This window comes from Macaca thibetana, chromosome 4 (genome assembly GCF_024542745.1).
Source record: "Macaca thibetana thibetana isolate TM-01 chromosome 4, ASM2454274v1, whole genome shotgun sequence".
In the NCBI taxonomy this organism is placed as follows: Eukaryota; Metazoa; Chordata; class Mammalia; order Primates; family Cercopithecidae; genus Macaca; species Macaca thibetana.
The window spans coordinates 112,128,454-112,145,815 of record NC_065581.1 but is presented as its reverse complement, the minus strand read 5'-3'; the positions used below and the strand labels follow the sequence as shown (position 1 = coordinate 112,145,815).

Here is a 17,362-nt window from a genome sequence, read left to right as displayed (position 1 = left end):
GTAACAAAGGCATGGAGCATCTGTACAGCATGAAGTGCAAGAATGTGGTGCCCCTCTACGACCTGCTGCTGGAGATGCTGGACGCCCACCGCCTACATGCGCCCACTAGCCGTGGAGGGGCGCCCATGGAGGAGACGGACCAAAGCCACTTGGCCACCGCGGGCTCTACTTCATCGCATTCCTTGCAAAAGTATTACATCACGGGGGACGCAGAGGGTTTCCCCGCCACAGTCTGAGAGCTCCCCGGCTCCCCCACGGTTCAGATAATCCCTGCTGCATTTTACCCTCATCATGCACCACTTTAGCCAAATTCTGTCTCCTGCATACACTCCGGCATGCATCCACCACCAATGGCTTTCTAGATGAGTGGCCATTCATTTGCTTGCTCAGTTCTTAGTGGCACATTTTCTGTCTTCTGTTGGGAACAGCCAAAGGGATTCCAGGGCGAAATCTTTGTAACAGCTCTCGTTCCCCCTGTGCTATGTTACTAAGCGTGAGGATTCCTGTAGCTCTTCACAGCTGAACTCAGTCTACGGGTTGGGGCTCAGACGACTCTGTGCATTTAAGCTACTTGTAGAGACCCAGGCCTGGAGAGTAAACATTTCACCTCTGATAAGCACTTTTTAAATGGCTTTAAGAATAAGCCACAGCAAAGAATTTAAAGTGGCTCCTTTAATTGGGGACTTGGAGAAAGCTAGGTCAAGGGTTTATTATAGCACCCTCTTGTATTCCTATGGCAATGCATCCTTTTATGAAAGTGGTATACCTTAAAGCTTTTATATGACTGTAGCAGAATATCTGGTGACTGTCAATTCATTTCCCCTATAGGAATACAAGGGGCACACAAGGAAGGTGGATCCTCTAGTTGGCAAGACTATTTTAACTTGATACACTGCAGCTTCAGATGTGCTGAGAGCTCTGCCTCTGGCTTTCCGGTCATGGGTTCCAGTTCATTCGTGCCTCCCATGGACCTATGGAAAGCAGCAAGTTGATCTTAGTTAAGTCTCCCTATATGAGGGATAAGTTCTTGATTTTTGTTTTTATTTTTGTGTTACAAAAGAAAGCCCTCTCTCCCTGAACTTGCAGTTAGGTCAGCTTCAGGACCTGTTTCGGTGGGTGCTGTACTTGGATCTTCCCGGCGTGTGTGTGCCTTACACAGGGGTGAACTGTTCACTGTGGTGATGCATGATGAGGGTGAAGGGTTGTTGAAAGGAGCAGGGGCCCTAGTGATGCATTTAGCCCTGGGGCATGGAGCTGAACAGCGCTTGTGCAGGATTGTTGTGGCTACTAGAGAACAAGAGGGAAAGTAGGGCAGAAACTGGATACAGTTCTGAGGCACAGCCAGACTTGCTCAGGGTGGCCCTGCCACAGGCTGCAGCTACCTAGGAACATTCCTTGCAGACCCCGCATTGCCCTTTGGGGGTGCCCTGGGATCCCTGGGGTAGTCCAGCTCTTCTTCTTCATTTCCCAGCGTGGCCCTGGCTGGAAGAAGCAGCTGTCACAGCTGCCGTAGACAGCTGTGTTCCTACAACTGGCCCAGCACCCTGGGGCACGGGAGGAGGGTGGGGACCGTTGCTGTCACTACTCAGGCCGACTGGGGCCTGGTCAGATTACATATGCCCTTGGTTGTTTAGAGCTAATCCAAAATCAGGGTTTGGTTTGGGGAAGAAAAGCCTCCCCCTTCCTCCCCCACTCCCACCGCCTCCACTCCTGCCAGCTCATTTCCTTCAATTTCCTTTGACTTATAGGCTAAAAAGGAAAGGCTCATTCCAGCCACAGGGCAGCCTTCCCTGGGCCTTTGCTTCTCTAGCACAAGTATGGGTTACTTCCTTTTTCTTAACAAAAAAGAATGTTTGATTTCCTCTGGGTGACCTTATTGTCTATAATTGAAACCCTACTGAGAGGTGATGTCTGTGTTAGCCAATGACCCAGGTGAGCTGCTCAGGCTTCCCTTGGTATGTCTTGTTTGGAAAAGTGGATTTCATTAATTTCTGATTGTCCAGTTAAGTGATCACCAAAGGACTGAGAATCTGGGAGGGAATTAAAAAAAAAAAAAAGTTTTTATGTGCACTTAAATTTGGGGACAATTTTATGTATCTGTGTTAAGGATATGTTGAAGAACATAATTCTTTTGTTGCTGTTTGTTTAAGAAGCACCTTAGTTTGTTTAAGAAGCACCTTATATAGTATAATATATATTTTTTTGAAATTACATTGCTTGTTTATCAGACAATTGAATGTAGTACTTCTGTTCTGGATTTAATTTGACTGGGTTAACATGCAAAAACCAAGGAAAAATATTTAGTTTTTTTTTTTTTTTTGTATACTTTTCAAGCTACCTTGTCATGTATACAGTCATTTATGCCTAAAGCCTGGTGATTATTCATTTAAATGAAGATCACATTTCATATCAACTTTTGTATCCACAGTAGACAAAATAGCACTAATCCAGATGCCTATTGTTGGATATTGAATGACAGACAATCTTATGTAGCAAAGATTATGCCTGAAAAGGAAAATTATTCAGGGCAGCTAATTTTGCTTTTACCAAAATATCAGTAGTAATATTTTTGGACAGTAGTTAATGGGTCAGTGGGTTCTTTTTAATGTTTATACTTAGATTTTCTTTTAAAAAAATTAAAATAAAACAAAAAAAAATTTCTAGGACTAGATGATGTAATACCAGCTAAAGCCAAACAATTATACAGCGGAAGGTTTTACATTATTCATCCAATGTGTTTGTATTCATGTTAAGATACTACTACATTTGAAATGGGCAGAGAACATCAGTGATTGAAATGTTTGCCCAGGGGTCTCCAGCAACTTTGGAAATCTCTTTGTATTCTTACTTGAAGTGCCACTAATGGACAGCAGATATTTTCTGGCTGATGTTGGTATTGGGTGTAGGGACATGACAAAAAAAACCTCTTACCTCTGCTTTCTCCCACTCTGAGGCAAGTTAAAATTTGAAAGATGTGATTTATCTGGGGGCTCAGGTATGGTGGGGAAGTAGATTCAGGAATTTGGGGAATGGCAAATATATGAAGAAAAGTATTGAAAGTATTTGGAGGAAAATTGTTAATTCTGGCACCTGGAGTGTGCACCAGGGTTCCGTAGTCCACTTCTGCCCTGGAGACCGCACATCAACTGGCTCCATTTACAGCCATTTCTAAAATGGCGCTTCAGTTCTAGAGAAGAAAGAACAACATCAGCAGTAAAGTCCATGGAATAGCTAGTGGTCTGTGTTTCTTTTCCCCATTGCCTAGCTTGCCGTAATGATTCTGTAATGCCATCATGCAGCAATTATGAGAGACTAGGTCATCCAAAGAGAAGACCCTATCAACGTAGGTTGTAAAATCTAACCCCTAAGGAAGTGCAGTCTTTGATTTGATTTCCCTAGTAACCTTGCAGATATGTTTAACCACGCCATATCCCATGCTTTTTGGGGGCTGAACAAATGAGGGACTTACTGATAATTTACTTTTGATCACATTAAGGTGTTCTCACCTTGAAACCTGATACATTGAAATGGCCATTGATTTGGGCCATTGGCTTAGAGTACTCCTTCCCCTGCATGACACTGATTACAAATCCTTTCCTATTCATACTTTCCAATTATGAGATGGACTGTGGGTACTGGGAATGATCACTAACACCATAGTAATGTCTAATATTCACAGGCAGATCTGCTTCGGGAAGCTAGTTATGCGAAAGGCAAATAGAGTCATACAGTAGCTCAAAAGGCAACCATAATTCTGTTTGGTGCAGGTCTTGGGAGCGTGATCTAGATGACTCTGCACCATTCCCAGGTTAATCCCCTGAAAAGTTACTCTCAACTGGAGCAAATGAACTGTGGTCCCAAATATCCATCTTTTCAGTAGCGTTATTATGCTCTGTTTCCAACTGCATTTCCTTTCCAATTGAATTAAAGTGTGGCCTCGTTTTTAGTCATTTCAAATTGTTTTCTAAGTAATTGCTGCCTCTATTATGGCACTTCAATTTTGCACTGTCTTTTGAGATTCAAGAAAAATTTCTATTCTTTTTTTGCATCCAATTGTGCCTGAACTTTTAAAATATGTAAATGCTGCCATGTTCCAAACCCATCGTCAGTGTGTGTGTTTAGAGCTGTGCACCCTAGAAACAACATATTGTCCCATGAGCAGGTGCCTGAGACACAGACCCCTTTGCATTCACAGAGAGGTCATTGGTTATAGAGACTTGAATTAATAAGTGACATTATGCCAGTTTCTGTTCTCTCACAGGTGATAAACAATGCTTTTTGTGCACTTCATACTCTTCAGTGTAGAGCTCTTGTTTTATGGGAAAAGGCTCAAATGCCAAATTGTGTTTGATGGATTAATATGCCCTTTTGCTGATGCATACTATTACTGACGTGACTCGGTTTTGTCGCAGCTTTGCTTTGTTTAATGAAACACACTTGTAAACCTCTTTTGCACTTTGAAAAAGAATCCAGCGGGATGCTCGAGCACCTGTAAACAATTTTCTCAACCTATTTGATGTTCAAATAAAGAATTAAACTAAAGACAACAAGTTTGTTTTTTGTAAGCTCCTCTTCTTGCTAGCAGTTTGCCACTGATCATCTAAAATCAAGGTGGTTAAACAATCTGTAACACACAGCGAGTCTGAATGCTAAGGCCTCTCCTCACCTCACTCCCTCTGCCCAACACCCTCAGGTGTATCAGGAAGTGTGTGGACACTGTGGTCAGGCAGACCTGGCCTCAATTCTTGGCTTCACCTTTACAAATTTTATGATCATTGGCAATTGATTTTTCAGAGTTTCGACTTCCTTATCAACAATATGATGATAAATAATGACGCCTGGCCAGGCGCGGTGGCTCAAGCCTGTAATCCCAGCACTTTGGGAGGCCGAGATGGGCGGATCACGAGGTCAGGAGATCGAGACCATCCTGACTAACATGGTGAAACCCCGTCTCTACTAAAAAAATACAAAAAACTATTGTGAATAGTGCCGCAATAAACATACGTGTGCATGTGTCTTTATAGCAGCATGATTTATAATCCCTTGGGTATATACCCAGTAATGGGATGGCTGGGTCATATGGTACATCTAGTTCTAGATCCTTGAGGAATCGCCATACTGTTTTCCATAATGGTTGAACTAGTTTACAATCCCACCAACAGTGTAAAAGTGTTCCTATTTCTCCACATCCTCTCCAGCACCTGTTGTTTCCTGACTTTTTAATGATTGCCATTCTAACTGGTGTGAGATGGTATCTCATTGTGGTTTTGATTTGCATTTCTCCGATGGCCAGTGATGATGAGCATTTTTTCATGTGTCTGTTGGCTGTATGAATGTCTTCTTTTGCGAAATTATTGTGGCACTATTCACAATAGCAAAGACTTGGAATCAACCCAAATGTCCATCAGTGGCAGACTGGATTAAGAAAATGTGGCACATATACAACATGGAATACTATGCAGCCATAAAAAAGGATGAGTTTGTGTCCTTTGTAGGGACATGGATGCAGCTGGAAACCATCATTCTTAGCAAACTATCACAAGAACAGAAAACCAAACACCGCATGTTCTCACTCATAGGTGGGAACTGAACAATGAGATCACTTGGACTTGGGAAGGGGAACATCACACACCGGGGCCTATCATGGGGAGGGGGGAGGGGGGAGGGATTGCATTGGGAGTTATACCTGATGTAAATGATGAGTTGATGGGTGCTGACGAGTTGATGGGTGCAGCACACCAACATGGCACAAGTATACATATGTAACAAACATGCACGTTATGCACATGTACCCTAGAACTTAAAGTATAATAATAAAAAAAAATAAAATTTAAAAAAAAAAAAAAAGAAGTTAAAAAAAAAAATACAAAAAAATAGCTGGGCGAGGTGGCGGGCGCCTGTAGTGCCAGCCACTCGGGAGGCTGAGGCAGGAGAATGGCGTAAACCCAGGAGGCAGAGCTTGCAGTGAGCTGAGATCTGGTCACTGCACTCCAGCCTGGGCGACAGAGGGAGACTCCATCTCAAAATAATAATAATAATGACGCCTAATTCATAGGATGGTGGTGAGGACTAACTGAGATGCTCATTAAACATAGATGCTATTTTCTAATGCCTGGCCCCACTCCTTCCCTGTGAGGGAGAAGAAGGACGCCTGAGAGTGGTTATTTATGAATGAATGAGTGAATGGAAGAATGAGTGATCTGAAACTATATAGTTAGCTTAAAAACCTCTCCCTCATCCTGAAGGTAAAGCAGGAACAATTGGTCCACCCCCACCCCAGGTTTCCATTTCAGGACTCCCTTCCCTTTTAGAGCTACCTGCATGCTTCCTTTATCCATTTTCTCTGATTTAACTGATGAATTGGGAGGGGCTGGGTATAGGACTTACTGAGAGGCAACATAATATTCACACAGGCGCTGCAGCTAGATTACTGTTTGAATCCTCATTTTTTTTTTGTTTTTTGGCATCACCTTGGGCAAGTTAATTTCCCTGGGCCTCAGTTTCTTCACTTGTAAAGAGAGATGACATGCATCTGCCTGGAAGGGTTCTTATGAAGACCACATGGTTCGCTCACAGAGAGTATGGAAGGACTGTGGCTGACACTGCTTCGCCCTTTCCAGAGTTTTCCAAAACTGCACGGAGGACTCATTTCTTTATTAGGGTGGGCTGAGGGTCTTCACATTGTTTGAGTCACGTGGATTCCGGGAAGCTAATTCATTTTCTTGTCCAAGCATTCCCTTGGCAAGTTCTTCAATCCTTGTGTTCTTTGGTTTCCTCATTTCTAAAATAGAAACAAGAATAGCACATACCCCATAGTGGTACTGTGAAGATTACAAGAGTGGACATGTGAAGTGCCCAGGATAGTACCGCACATAGTCAGCACTCAGTCCATGTTAGCTATTTTTATCGCAATTACTGTTGCCCTGTCTGAGCATCTACATTTAATAGAATGATGGATATGGTTAGATTTACATTTTCCACCTTATTATCATTTTGTACATGCCTCCTGTCTTTGTTCCTCTGTTCTTCTTACTGCCTTTCATTGTTCTAGTGATATTATGGTACAATAAGAAATATACATTTGGTCTCTGGCCCCAGTTTCTGAGACAATTTCTAAAACTCTTATAGACAGGGGTGCTAGGAGTCTCTTTTGTTCTAATATTTGGTCTTTGACCCTGGTGTCTAACACAGAGCTCCCAAATCCCTTGGAATTTCCTGGGCAATAGAAGCTTCTTTTGTTCTAATGAGGCAGCTCCTGGTGGGCTCCTGGATAACGTCAGGATGGGGAATCAGCCATGGGATTAAAGGGATGGGACTTTCAGCTCTACCCTTTGACCTCTGGAGAGGCTCTTGAGAGGCTCTGGAGAGGGGCTGATGGTTGAATAGATCATCAGTGGTCACTGATGTAATTAGTCATGTCTATGTAATGAAGCCTCCATAAAAAATCCAAGAGGACAGTGTTGAGAGAGCTTCTAGATTGGTGAACACTTGCAGGTGTCTGGAAGACGCACACCTGGATAGGACACGGAGGCTCTTCGCACCTTCCCCTATACCTGGCTCTCTTCATCTTTTCATTTGTCTATCTTTATCTTTTTCATTATCCTTGATAATAAACAGATAAATATAAGTGTTTCCCTAAGTTCTATGAGCCACCCTAGCAAATGAATCAAGCCCAAGGAGGGGTTTGTGGAAACTCCAATTTATAACTGGCTGGTCAGAGATATAGGTGACAACTTACAACTTTGCAATTGGTGTCTGAGATGGGGGGCAGTCTTGTGGGACTGAGCCCTTAACTTGTGGGATCTAAGAGAAAACCTTTAACCTTTTCCCCCCAAATTGCTAAATAAATATTTTTAGGGTGTCATTTTAATTCATCTTTTTTTTTTTTGACATGGAGTTTTGTTCTGTCACCCAGACTGGAGTGCAGTGGCACCATCTTGGCTCACTGCAACTTCTGCCTCCTGGGTTCAAACGATTCTCCTGCCTCAGCCTCCTGAGTAGCTGAGATTACAGGCGAGTGTCACCACACCTGGCTAATTTTTATATTTTTAGTAGAGACAGTGTTTCACCATGTTGGAAAGGCTGGTCTTGAACTCCTGACCTCAAGTGATCCAACCACCTCAGCCTCCCAAAGTGCTCGGATTACAGGTGTGAGCCACTGTGCCCAGACAATTTAATTATTTTTTGAATTATTTTCTTAGTGATTGCTCAGTATGCATCTTAATCTATCACAGTATATTTCAAATTAATAGTAATTTAAATCTGATGACATAAAAATCTTTGTTCCAACATAGCTCCATTCTCTTATTACCATATATATTATATCTATATATGCTATAAACTCAACTATATTTATTGCCTTAAACTACTTTCTATCTTTTAAAAAAAAATTGACAAGAAATCAGAAAAAATTTATTTTTTAGAAATACGAATCTGCATATTTGCCATTTCCAGTGTGCCTCATTTCTTCCTGTGGATTTGAGTTACTGTCTGGTGTCATTTTCTTTTAGCCTGAAGGGATTCATTTAGCATTTTTGTAAGGCAGGTCTACTAGTAATGAATTATCTTGATCTTTGTTTATCTGGTAATACATTAATTCTACCTTCATTTTTGAAGAGCAGTTTGTAGTTTTCCTGAATGTGGAATTCCTGGTTGATGGCCATTGATGTTTTTGTTTCTTTCAGCACTTTTGTTTTGTTTTTTTGAGACAGGATGTCATTCTGTCACCCAGGCTGGAGTGCAGTGGCGCAGTCTCAGTTCACTGCAGCCTCCATGTTCCAGGCTCAAGTGATCCTTCCACCTCAGCCTCCCGAGTAGCTGGAACTACAGGCATGTCCCACCAAACCCAGCTAATTTTGTTTGTTTCTTTAATTTATTGCAGAGATGAGGTCTCATTATGTTGCCCAAGCTGATCTTGAACTCCTGGGCTCAAGCAACGCTCCCGCCTTGGCCTCCCAAGGTGCTGAGATTACAAGCGTGAGCCACCATGACCTGCCCAGCCTTTGTATATGTCATCCCATTGCCTTCAAGCCTCCATTGCTTCCAATACAGAATCAGAGCCACCCGTGTTTTGATGCTTACCTGTATCTGACAAGTTACATTTTCTTTATTGCTTTTAAGATTTTATCTTTGAACAGTATGACTGTAATGTGTTTAGGTGTAGATCTTTTTGTATATATTCTACTTGGGAGTCACTGAACCTCTTGAATGTGTAAAGTGATGTTTTTCATCAAACTTGGGAAGTTTTCAGCCATTGTTTGTTCAAATACTTTTTCTTCCCCTCTAGCTCTCCCCTCCCTTGCTGAGACTCTCTTTACATATATGTTGGTAGGTCTGATGTCATCCCACAAATTTCTGAGCATTTATTTATTTTCTTTTGCCTTTTTTCCTCTCTATTCTTCAAATTACATAATTTCTATTCATTCATCTTCAAGGGGACTGGTTTTTTTCTTCTGCCTTCTTGAATCTGAGGTTGAGCTCTTCTAGTGAATTTTCATTTCCATTATTGTACATTTCCACTACAGAATAAAAATTGAGTTTTTAAAACTTATTTCTGTCTCTTGAGAATTCCCACTTGTTGATGCATTGTTGTCATACTTGAATTCTTTAAACATGGTTTCCATTAGATATTTAAGCATATTTATAATAGCTACATGAAGTCTTTGCTAAATCCAGCATCTGGGAAACACATAGTTTCTTTTGACCTCTGCTATTCCTGAGTAGAAGTCACATTTCCCTGTTTCTTTACATATGATCTAATTTTTATTGAAAACTGAACATTTTAGATACTCTATGGTAGCAACTCTGGATTCTTATTCTTCCCTGCTTGTTGCTGCTGCTGGATTTTGTTGTTTTTATTCATTTTTTAAATAACTCACCTGAGTTAAATATATGAGACTTGCCTCTACTTGTGTTTGGCCTCTGATGTTTCTGCTAGGTTCTTAAATTATTATTCCTGTTTTTATTTTTAACCCTGACTTTCTCAGAGTTGCCCCTATGTCCACAGCTGAGCGTGCATCCAATGACTAGGCTCAAACACCCTAATCCAGCAAGGCCTCTGTCCTCCACCAATGGATCTGTACGTGGCTGGAGAATGTATTCAATTTTCAGGCTGTTTTCAAGTCTGACTCAATTTTTTGCTGGGCCCCTTTGCATCTCCTCTGCACATGCATGCAGCCCTCACAGTCAGACAGGACTCGGGGGCTAGCTAGCCTGGGCACGCTCTGATCTCCCCTAGGCATGTTTGCAGCCTAAGCCAGGAATATGCTTGCCACAACCACAACCTCAAGCTAGTGAAGACATTGGCCCTGCACACTCATCCACCAAATCAAGTGAGCTCTGCTGTGATTGCAGCAACAAAGCTGTCAGTCCTTCTACCTGCCTTGTTCTGGTGCTGACCAAACAGGGGAAAGGTAAGGGTGGGAGCACCCCCAGGCAACAATACCACAAATCTGCACTGTACTTACGCAAATTTCAGCAATTTTTCAATATAAACATTTCTCAGATTGTTATACATCTTTGGTCAACTTGCAGAGTGTTGAAATACTTGTTTTTGTCAATTTTGTTCAACCTTATAGTTTCTTTTTGGAGTGAGGATTTACCAATACTCTCAGTCATAGCTAGGGGTCTCACCTCTCCACATACCCTGTCCATCCTTTATTTCTCTTGTCAGAACACCAAGGAGCAGACTTGTCTACATATGCCATGTGTTATTTCTGGGGATCAGCAAGGTTTTGAGAGAATACTGAGCAATCTATGGAGCTTTTGAATGTGCCCATTGGAGTGTGTCAATGTAGGAATGTCTGACTGGGGCTTGATTACATACTAGGTAAAGAGCACATTCTCCAATGTTAGATATTCTTACGCCATTGGGGACATTTAAATGCAGACTTACCATGTTTAGATTTGCTTCTCCAAAAATACAGAATGTATGTCCTATTTGCCCATTCTCACACTGCTACAAAGAAATACCTGAGACCGGGTAATTTATAAAGAAAAGAGGTTTAATTGGCTCACAGTTCTGCAGGCCGTACAGGAAGCATGGCAACATCTGCTCGGCTTCTGGGGAGGCCTCAGGAAACTTTCAATCATGGCAGAAGATGAAGGGGAAGCAGGCACTTCCTACTTTGCCGGAAGGAGAAGGCAGAGAGAGGTGGGGAGGTGCTACACACTTTTCAACAACCAGATCTCACAATAACTCACTTACCATCACAAGGACAGCACCAGAAGGTATGGTGCTAACCCATTCAGGAGAACTCCATCCCCATGATCCAATCACCTCCCACCAGGCCCCACCTCCAACACTAGGGATTCTAGGGATTACGATTTGACAGGAGATTTGATGGGGACACAGATCCAAACCACATCATATGCCTTAAAGAAGTAAATTTTCATAGTTTTCATTATTTGGACTATGTGCATTAAGAAGCTAGTTTTAAGTTCACATTCATGGTGGCTTACAATTGCAGTATTTGGGGCTGGGTGCAGTGGCTCATGCCTGTAATCCCAGCACTTTGGGAGGCCGAGGCAGGTGGATCACCTGAGGTCGGGAGTTCGAGACCAGTCTGGGCAACATGGAGAAACCCCGTCTCTACTAAAAAAAAAATATGTACATACAAAATTAGCTGGGCATGGTGGCACATGCCTGTAATCCCAGCTTCTCGGGAGGCTGAGTCAGGAGAATCACTTGAACCCACGAGGCAGAGGTTGCCGTGAGCCGAGATCGCACCATTGCACTCCAGCCTGGGCAACAAGAGCAAAACTCTGTCCAAAAAAAAAAAAAAAATTGCAATATTTGTCAATACCACCAAAAGAGCGGAGCTGAGACCAGAGAAAAGGTCTTCATTCAAGACAGAGATACACTTTCTAACAGAACTGCCTATAGATAACCTGGGGCGCCAGCTGAAGGGAAGGGTGGGGAGAATTTCCTGCAACAAGAAACACCTCTGAATGGATCCATAACCATGAAGCTACAATGTTGTTGAAAAGCTTCCCTCAGCACATGGAATGATCTTTGATTTTTCTTTCTACTCTGAGACAGCATACACACCCACATTCATACACACAAAAGCTACGTACCAGTTTTACACCACTTTTTCAGGTAATCCTCACAGCTACCATATAAGGATAAATTATTATATTTTACAGACGAAGAAACTGAGGCCTAAGACAGTTAAGCAACTTTCAAAGGTCAGAAATCTTGTGAATGGCAGACATGAAATTAGTCTTCCTGACTTTAAACATCAGTAAGAGTGGTACTTCTTAGACCAGGGTTGAGCTTCCTAGGAATTACTGAGAGTTGCTGAGTACATACGAAATTTTACTCAAGGACTAGAGTGAATGTTAGTTTTGCATGTAATGCCTATCAATGGTAGACTGGATAAAGAAAATGTGGTATATATATATCATGGGATACTATGCCACCATAAAAAAGAATGAGACCACGTTCTCCGCAGGAACATGGATGGAGCTGGAGGCCATTATCGTTAGCAAACTAACGCAGGAACAGAAAACCAAATATTGCATGTTCTCACTTGTAAGTGGGAGCTAAATGATGAGAACATAGGGACACATAGAGGGGGACAACACGCACTGGGGCCTATTGGGGGGTGCAGGGTGGAAGGAGGGAGACAAACAGGAAACATAACGAATGGGTTAATACCTGTGTGACAAAATAATCTGTATGCCAAACCCCCATGACACACGTTTACCTACATAACAAACCTGCACATGTACTCTTGAAGCCAAAATAAATTTTTTTTTTGAAAAAAAATCGCATTTAAACAAGCTTTCACATTTTCTGAGGAGAAATAAAAACTCATATGAACTTTTAACGCAAAAGGAGTATTTCATCAAAGAAATATGACACGTTCGACAGGATGCTGAAAGCTATGCCACTCAAGTCCTGGAGAAATGTGTCCCATCTATTTGGTGGGCAGCCGTCGGGTAGGGAAGCTTGAGGAGCACTTCCACCATCTTCCTGGCACCTAGTGGTGCCAGTGCTCTTGGTTTCTGAGGTCATACCAGGCTCCCTTCCTGCCTCTGCTTCCTGCTGAGGAGTGATTTTCCTCTGTACCTTGGCACCAGGAGGAGCTCTATTTCTAGCCGATGACCCGAGACCTTGAAGCCTACAGCGGTGGCATCCTCACTAGCAGCAGGGCCTGTTTCAGCTTCTGACAGTCTCTGGGGCAGGCTCACCTGCCCCCCACCATTGCCACAAGACCATCTCATGGTCCAGGAAGGGACCACAGCCCACCGTAAAGGCACTTGGCATCTATGTAGAGCTGACAAACTAGGAACGGTCATCCTCACTAAATGAACGTGAAAAAAGATAAAACTGGAGCAAGGAAGCCTTTGGGCAAATATTTAAAACAGTGATTTCGAAAGTGAGTGGGCTGACCTCAGTGGCCAGGCCAGGCTGGGTGCCCGGGACGTACTCCAAAGTGGCAGACGCTAGGCCCTTTGCCAAGAGCCAGTCGCCCCAAGCGTTGCAGGACAGACAGCCCTCGGAGCGACTTCCCAGACTGAGTGCGCTGCTAGGCCTTTCTGCAGACCTGCAACCTGCCATCAGCTGCCTTTTCATTGAGAAATCAGCCATTGTGGGAAAGGCCAGTGAAAGGTTTGTGAGCCGGTTAAGATTTTTATAAGCCGATTAACTTCTCAAGTTCACCCCAGACTCAGTGGAGTTTAAGTTGTAAAGATTCCTGAGTATTTCCACATTTCCAACCAGAAAGAACATGTTTCAATACTCAGGGCCCCAGACCACAGGCTGGAAGGGAGGGGAGAAGGGCGGAGAGAGGGTGCAGGCAGCAGCAGGAACCGTGTCGCTGTCTCTGGTAGCTGCTTTACATGTGGTCTCAGTGCCTCGAGGACGCCAGACGCAGACCAGTTTTGGGGCTCAACCCCAGCAAGGGAAGCATTTCCTTCCAATTGGAAGGAAGGGCTGACGGTGCCAAAATTGGAGCTGCCAGATGGTTCCCTAAGAATGGATTACAAACTAGAGTAAACACTCCATCAATTCATCTTTGAATTTATTACTAAATATTTTTAAACACCCTTTAACAATCCCTACAATCTAATCCATTCCGAATGCTAAAGAAACGTGTATAAAGAAAAACATTAAGTGGGTTTATAAAAAGGCTGGAGGTTTGGATGGAAAAGCTTATTTTAATTACTTGGCAACGTTGGTACCCACTGGTTTTAGCCCAGCATCACAAGAACCTGGGTCCAGGCAGCAGAAAGACCTGAACCCAAAAAGGACCGAACTCAAAGTGGCTCCAGGCTTCTGTCTATGGAAAAAGCAGCTAAACTGTGATCTAGGTTTAAAAAACAATGGAAAGGCAGCGTCAGAGAGCTTGAAACAATATGGAGATTTTTTTTCATCTATTTTCTGTGATTGCTTAGAAGCAGAAAGATAAAATAGATGCCCTTTCAAATTTCCTGTGTCTCATTTCCAGTCAAGAGTCCCCGACTAGTGAGTTCCTCCTTTCCCCAGCAACTCTGTGACACTGGAGATTCAAGACCTCAGCAGCTACCATGGCTCTTTAGGCCTCTGGAGTACTACAAGGGCCACCAAAGGAAGAAAGGGCTTAACAATGCCCCCAGGATCCCATCAGGCCAATCAAAAGGATTGAAAACCCTGAATAAACAAGGTTTATCACCAGCCAAACCATGTCACCATCCTGGTACCACACTTCCCATTCCCACGGAGCTCTGGGAACCACATGTGCACTCTCCTTGCCGGAGGGACATACCCAGCCCCAGAAAGCAACATTGCAGAGGGGCCGGCTACTGGCAATCCTGATGTCAGCACCAGCAGCTGAGGGCAGAGCCAGGCCTGCTGACTTGGCAGGCGCCCCAACCAGGAAACGAACAAGGGAACCTGGAAGTGGCCAAGGGATTTGCAGAACCTTCTAAGCCCACTGCAAAAGACCATGCCATTCCCATTCTGAAGACAAAAACGTGAAGGCCCTGTTCCCAAGATCCCCAACAGAATCCAAGAAAAAACAAAAAGGAAAAATCAAAACGAAAGAGAGAATTCCGCATGGATGGATGTCACGAACGTGTTTTCAGGGAAGAACCCCAAATGGCAGTCAGATGGAGGTGGGGTGAGTGCTGAGCTCACCCAGAGGGGATGCCCATTCTGAGAATTGTTTCAGGAGAAAGAAGCGCAAACGGCTGGGGCCGCTGCCTGTGCAGCCCTGCGTCAGTGCCGTGCGTCTTGGGCGGCTCTACCACAGGTCAGCAACCTTTTTCTGTACAGGGCCGAAGAGTAAGCATTTTAGGCGTTTCTGTTTGTTTGTTTGTCTCTCATTGCTTTACAATTCTTTGAAAATATAAAACCCATTCTTAGCTCAGGGGCCTATAAAACACGCAGGGACTATAGTGTACCTTTGTTAGGCACCGCTGAGCCACAGGTACCCTCCTGATGAAAGGAGTAAGAGTCCCTGACGGGTAGGTGATCCTCTGCGCGGCGAAGGGGGGCGGTGGGGCACCTGGAAAGGAAAAAGGGAGGGCCTGGGAAATGCACTCACCTGGGAGGGAGCATTTCCATTCCCACTGGCTGAGTTCTCAGTTACTGCAGGGCTGTCAAGAGTCCGAGACAGAGGTTGCCCTACAACATTGTGCTGAGAAGTAACGAACTGAGCTGTACACTGACACATGTGTGAAGAGGGAAGATCTCATGTTTTTTGTGTGTGTGTGTTTAACCATAATCTTAAAAAAGAAAAAAAAAATTTTAAAAGACGTTCTCCTCCTAAAAAAGTTAAAAACAAGTGTGTAAACAATTCCCAGTAACGAGTTCCAAAACCAAACTAGAGGAAAGAGTAAAATAGCGTTAACTGTCCCTCAGTCCTTGCCTTGCACTGTGTCAACACATCCCATACATTAATGTGTTAACATCATAACAACCCACACAGGAGGCACCATTATTATCCCACTTTACAGAGGAAGAAACTGAGGAATAGAAAGTTTAAGTTGCTCAGGTTACACAGCTAGGAAGTGGCTGAGCTGGGGACTGAGCCAAGGTATTTTTGGCTCCAGAGTCTGTTATGGAAGGAGCCTCTCTAAAATTTGGACACAAGGGATTTTATAAATGTCCAGATCATTAGCTACCCTATCAGTTTTCCCACCGTGATCAGAAAACACCATAGGGAAGGTGGGGGAGGGAGGAACTGAGCCCCGTGCCCAAGCCAGGCTTGGGTGGGCAGAATCCTGTGCGAAGCGGTTGAACAGGAACAGATTTCAAGGCAGAAGGAAAGCAGGTTGACTCTCTGGCACCCACATCAGGAAAGAAAGGTACAAGTAGAGAAGCCGCCTCTGACTTTCGAGTCACTGTCCCTCCCCGCCCCATCATTTCTGAGGACCAGTCTGCATCTCAAGAACAGATGTCACCTGTGGGCAGGGTGACTTCCGGAGGCAGGTGGTAGTTTAGGAAGTTGGGGGATTTTTGTGAACAAATAGGTCTCATTTGGACATCTCTCCTAGGAAAGCTCATCTCCCAGGATTCATAAATCCCCCAGTCAGGGAGCCCCCTTACCTCAAATCGGGCCTTCGCTCTTATGCCACGAAACCAACCATGCATTTAAGATGAACACCTAGAGCAAAGTCATCCATCAGAATTTGGTCACTTTTAATAAATGACTGGTTAACATTTATTTTGGGCATACCAAGAAAACTTTTTTCATTAAAAAGCAAGTCAGATGTTGTTTCCTCATATAAGAACTGAAGTACTTTTCTTTTGTCTTTTAAAATTATCATTCTTCTTATAGCAACTTGGATCTAAAAAACAAGTCATGCTCCTTGATGTAATTTAAATAAAAATGTTTAAAGTGCTTTCCCCCCGTCTGACTGCAGTCAAAATGTCAAGCCTTATATTTCACGTCTCTCCAAACTTTTACCTTGCCTTATGCCATTACTATCTACACATGAGTTTTTCCCTACAAAATGGAATCGTATTATTCTATATCTTGTTTTTTAAAAATGTAAGTATAGTGGGTATTTTCCCTAATCAATACACAGAGACTGATTTCATTTTATAAAAATAGTTGCATCATACTGAATACTAGGTATGCACTATAATTAATGCAACAATCCTCCTGCTGATGAACATCTAGGTTGCTAGAAAATTATAACAACAGGGGGCCTCTCTGTCTTATCCCTGATTGGTTTTGGGACAATTATCTATTCATCTGGAGAATGACAAACTAGTTCCTTACTTCATGCTAATGACCAAAATAATTCCAGATAGATTATAGACCTACTAGAAGAAAATGCAAGCAAACTTTTGCATAATCTTAAAATAAAAAAGGCCTTAATGTAGACTAACTAGAATCTACCAAGGATAAAGAACCTGCCAGGTTTG

General features: G+C 43.2%; 1 protein-coding gene across 12 annotated transcripts in view; it reads left to right on the top strand.

Moving 5' to 3' along the window:
• The window catches only part of ESR1 (estrogen receptor 1), a 435,454-nt gene extending 430,912 nt beyond the window's left edge, over window positions 1-4,542 (top strand). For 11 of the 12 annotated variants that reach the window (XM_050786870.1, XM_050786863.1, XM_050786861.1 and 8 more), the window contains one exon: window positions 2-4,542. In XM_050786870.1, the coding sequence (XP_050642827.1) occupies window positions 2-33 (32 nt within the window). In that variant the 3' untranslated portion in view covers window positions 34-4,542. The remainder of the gene's footprint in view (window position 1) is intronic. The other variant, XM_050786869.1, reaches the window with a different exon arrangement.
• The last annotated feature ends 12,820 nt before the right edge of the window (window positions 4,543-17,362 follow it).